This window comes from Chaetura pelagica, unplaced genomic scaffold (genome assembly GCF_000747805.2).
Source record: "Chaetura pelagica isolate M959 unplaced genomic scaffold, ChaPel_1.0 scaffold193, whole genome shotgun sequence".
NCBI lineage: Eukaryota > Metazoa > Chordata > Aves > Apodiformes > Apodidae > Chaetura > Chaetura pelagica.
The window spans coordinates 27,627-31,674 of NW_009952562.1; the positions used below are offsets into that span (position 1 = coordinate 27,627).

The following is a 4,048-nucleotide window of genomic DNA, read 5'->3' on the forward strand; positions in this document are numbered from 1 at the left end:
CCCCTGAGCCCTGCGGGTGTCGGTTGTTGTGCCCCTCCCGGGCCCCGCGGGGGCGGTTCGGTTGGCCCCGCTCTGCAGGGCGGCCCGGCCGGTCCCGCTGGCCCCGCTCTGCCCCGCGGCTCGCACAGCTGAGTCAAGGATGGAAAAAGCAGCCCCGGCCCTCGCTGCTTGACGTGTTTCACCCTATGGATGTGTCTTTGCATCCCTGAACGCTTATTTTGATGTGTTACAACATATAAGCAGGCATGACTGAGTGTTATAAAATGGGTAGGTGGGTGAATCAGCAGGTGTTAATTGTCCTGTATGGGGTGGGAGAGAAAAGGGTCATTAGTCTTTGTTTTAATACTGGTTCAAGTCTTGTAATGTTTTGCTTTCTGTTTGGCCTGTGGTTCTTGCAAGGGGGTCTAGAAAGCCCTCCCTGATTAAGCTAAACAAGTGGGATAGTGGAGTAAAATGACTTACAGGAAAGAGCTAATTCAAAAGTGGTTGTATTTACTGTAGGTCAGACACCTCTGATATGCTATTTATGCTTTGAGGAGCTTATTACCTTTCTTAGACTTCATCAGCTCAGAGAATAATCAGATGTACAAAACCAAATTACTTTCTGACCAGAAGTTATTGGCTGTTCCCTGTTTGGGTTAACTCTGGTCACACACACACACCTGATGAGCTCTGCCATCCAAACCAGCTGGCATATAAGTCAAATTCATAATAATTTCCAAACCTGCACGTTCTTCTGTATGTGACAACTGGCACGATTCAAAGGAATTTTGTGGACTCTGTGGGATTAGGTCTCACCTTCCCACTGTCATGTGTTTCTGTTGCCACCCTGAAGTCACTTTCCCTGGTAAGGAGGATGTGGTCATGGGCCTTCTTGTGTTGTGCAGTGTCTGGAGTCTGGAGCTGCTTCCATCCACACTGTTCTTCCAACACAATGACCTAATTAAGTTGTTGGTCTGAAATGGAAATTATTATTTTAGCATTGATCAGAAACTGGTGATGTTGTTGTGTGGGTGGGTTGTCTTTTTTTGGTTAAAATAACCTGTCTGGTTGTTGCCAGGCACTGGATGACCAGAGCTAAACAATGTCTGTACCACGTGGAGCTGTCCATGCAAAATGGATAGTGGGGAAAGTCATAGGAACCAAGATGCAGAAAACTGCTAAAGTGAGAGTGACAAGGCTGGTGCTGGATCCTTACTTGCTGAAGGTAAAAGCTGGGTCACAGCTTGTCTTGCATGGTAATTCTTGTGCTGTGTGGAATGTTTTATTGGTTTGACTCTTCCTGATGGCTCCTTGCAATGCAAACTCCTTGAGGAGCTGGCATACTGGTTGGGCTGGGGGGGGGTGACTGCAAAGGAGGAAAAGAATGTATTTCTTTGAAGTGGTCAATGCACTTAATTTGGTCTCTATTGAGCAGGTAAGTTTCTTTGTTGTTTCATTAGATTTAATTTTCCTTATTGATTTGGAGTGTTCTGTGTTGTGGAAAGTTGACATTATATTGCCCACTTTGACAGCACATTTTGTAGCAGTTTTTTCTGTATGCATAATTGTGCATCTCTGTGCTGAGATGTATTTGTATTTAGCCCTTCTGGTCAATGGGTTTCAAATAGGGAGGTTAAAATAAGTATTTTGTCCATTTTTAGGCAGGGGAACTGTGGTACATGTATGTGGAGTAACTTGCCTTTGGTGACCAGAAGGTTAAGGATAAAAGTCAGGATCAGATGATGGTCCTTGTGGATCTCAGTCTATTATGTTATCCAGTAGAAGAACCTCTTTGCTTCTTTTTTAAAAGAAAGATTCTGAATTCTGTCATTCCAATAGGAGTTAAGTTTGAATTTTTGTATGAAAAAAAAGGTTGAGCCAGAAAACTCTGAAATGACAAACTTCAAAATGCTGATTTCAGAGATGCTGAACTGCAGGTGTCTTAGGATGAATAAGAATTCAGGTCAGTGGCTGAAGTGTGGCCTGCAGAGGGAAGCCATTCAGCAGAGTGCACAGCTCCTTCTCTCCATGGTGCAAACTGAATCTCATCTTAAAAGATTCAAGACTTACTAGTGAAATGTAGTTAGGTCTATATTAACTATACATTTGCCACCTCATTCCAAGGTTTCCATTTTGCCTCCTGCAGTTCTTCAACAAACGGAAAACCTACTTTGCCCACGACCCCCTGCAGCAGTGTGTGGTTGGAGACATCGTGCTGCTGAAGGCCTTGCCTGAGAGGAGGAGCAAACACGTCAAACACGAACTGGCTGAAATTGTTTTCAAGGTTGGAAATGTCATAGATCCCATAACAGGGAAGCCCTGTGCAGGAACCAGGTTCCTTGAAAATCTGTCCGACTCAGAAAACCTGACAGAGGCAGATACCACCTATCTAAGTGAAAAACTTCAGGAACTTAAAGTTTGTTCAACAGACAAATAGTGGGGGAAATATGAAGGGCTCTTCAGCTTGTCTCTGTGGGGGATGTTTGGGGCCCTGCTGTTTGTATGTTAAATGTTTCAGTGAAATCTCTAGTCAAAGGAAATAGTAAACACAGTTGCTTACCAGAGCAGATGTTACAGATTGATGGGCACCTCAAATCTTTAAATTAAAATACATAGAAAAATGTAAGTTTAGTGTTAACACTTGATTTTGTCGCATGTAGTTTTGCCCTGAGCCCTGCCAGCTTCAGAAGCCAACTGCTCACCTGGAATGACCCTTCTGCATTGAGAAAGGCAGGAATATAACTGTATAATGTTAAAGTTTGGTAGGAGGGTCGTTGTATTATTTGGTTGTTCTGTATTTCAGTCTTTCATGGCTTGTAGGGTTACTTAAGATAATACTATTAAACCTTTTGGGAGGAAGTGCAGAATTTTAAAACCACCCACCTGCATGTGTCCTTATTTCCTCTTACAGTTGCTCATACCACATTGCAGTATCTTCTGACTTCCAGAATCTCTGATGAACTCACAGCCACTTGCCTTTATAAAGGCAGTGAGGTGAGAATAAAACTCTGGGTAGCTCAGCATGGCTGTCTTTGTAACCTGTCCAAAGGAAGTATTTAGTTCTGGGAGAGATGGATCTCCTTGAACTGCCAGCAGGGGTAGAAGCTAATGAGAATACCAAGGAACAAAAGTAGAGATGGTTAGGTTTAATCTTACCAGAAAAGCTAATGACATAAAAAAAGGTCTGACAGAAAGAACCTTACTTGAACAAACTGAGCCAGCTTACACTGCCAAGCTGTCAGTTGTGTTCTCTTCCAATGTCAGTGGTGTAAATCCTTTGCCCTTTAACTCCTTCACAAATTGAGGTTCAGCTGCCTGCAGACTGCTAATGAAGTCTGTTGAACTCAGCAAATCATTTAGGCCTGGAAGAATGAGAAACTTAAATCTTTGATGCTTCACACCAAAAAACACTGCTCCTGGAGAGCTGGTCCTGCAGTATGTCCTGCATGTCAGGTCAGTGTGCTGGGATGTCAGGGCATCTTGATGCAAAGGTCTGTAAATCAGTTCTGTGGACATGCTTTCTGGCTTTAAGGAGGTGTCTTAAACATGTGGCTGCAGGTTATTCTTGTTGATTTGTTTGTTGCAGTGCTTCAGGTTTATGTAAATAAGTAACTGTAGCTGGCTGATTAATGCCCTCATGGGAGTGGAAGGGACCTGGGCTCTGACTTCTGCTCCAGCAAATGGAAATTGAGAAACTTCATCCTCAGCAGAGATTGCGAGAAATCAGACCCAGGCTAGAACGTGGCCTGAGCTGTAGGAAATACCTAGAGTTGTGTCAGAGCAGGAGTGAAGGTAATTGGAGGAGCTGTTGCAGAGTGTCCCAAGAAGGGCCCTGAAGATGATCCAAGAGCTGGAGCAGCTCTGCTCTGGAGACAGGCTGGGAGAGTTGGGGGGTTCAGCCTGGAGAAGAGAAGGCTCCAGGGAGACCTGAGAGCAGCTTCCAGTGCCTGAAGGGGCTTTTCACCAGAGAGGGAGGCTGCCCCATCCCTGGAGGTGTTGAAGGGCAGGCTGGATGAGGCTTGTGCAGCCTGGGCTGGTGGGAGGTGCCCCTGCCCATGCAGGGAGG

General features: G+C 44.8%; 1 protein-coding gene across 1 annotated transcript; it reads left to right on the top strand.

Annotated features, from left to right (window-relative positions):
* Positions 1 to 1,059: 1,059 nt before the first annotated feature.
* On the top strand, positions 1,060 to 2,608 carry MRPS17 (mitochondrial ribosomal protein S17). The gene is made up of 2 exons (XM_009993277.1): positions 1,060 to 1,207; positions 2,129 to 2,608. The coding sequence occupies exons 1-2, from the start codon at positions 1,085 to 1,087 to the stop codon at positions 2,417 to 2,419; spliced, it is 414 nt and encodes a 137-aa protein (XP_009991579.1). The 5' UTR covers positions 1,060 to 1,084; the 3' UTR covers positions 2,420 to 2,608.
* Positions 2,609 to 4,048: the final 1,440 nt, after the last annotated feature.

Bases quoted from the DNA above. Each gene is read 5' to 3' on its own strand.
- MRPS17 (XM_009993277.1), top strand. From the start codon at position 1,085: ATGTCTGTACCACGTGGAGCTGTCCATGCAAAATGGATAGTGGGGAAA. The intron at 1,208-2,128 runs GTAAAAGCTGGG...TGCCTCCTGCAG, and splicing joins TGGATCCTTACTTGCTGAAG to TTCTTCAACAAACGGAAAAC.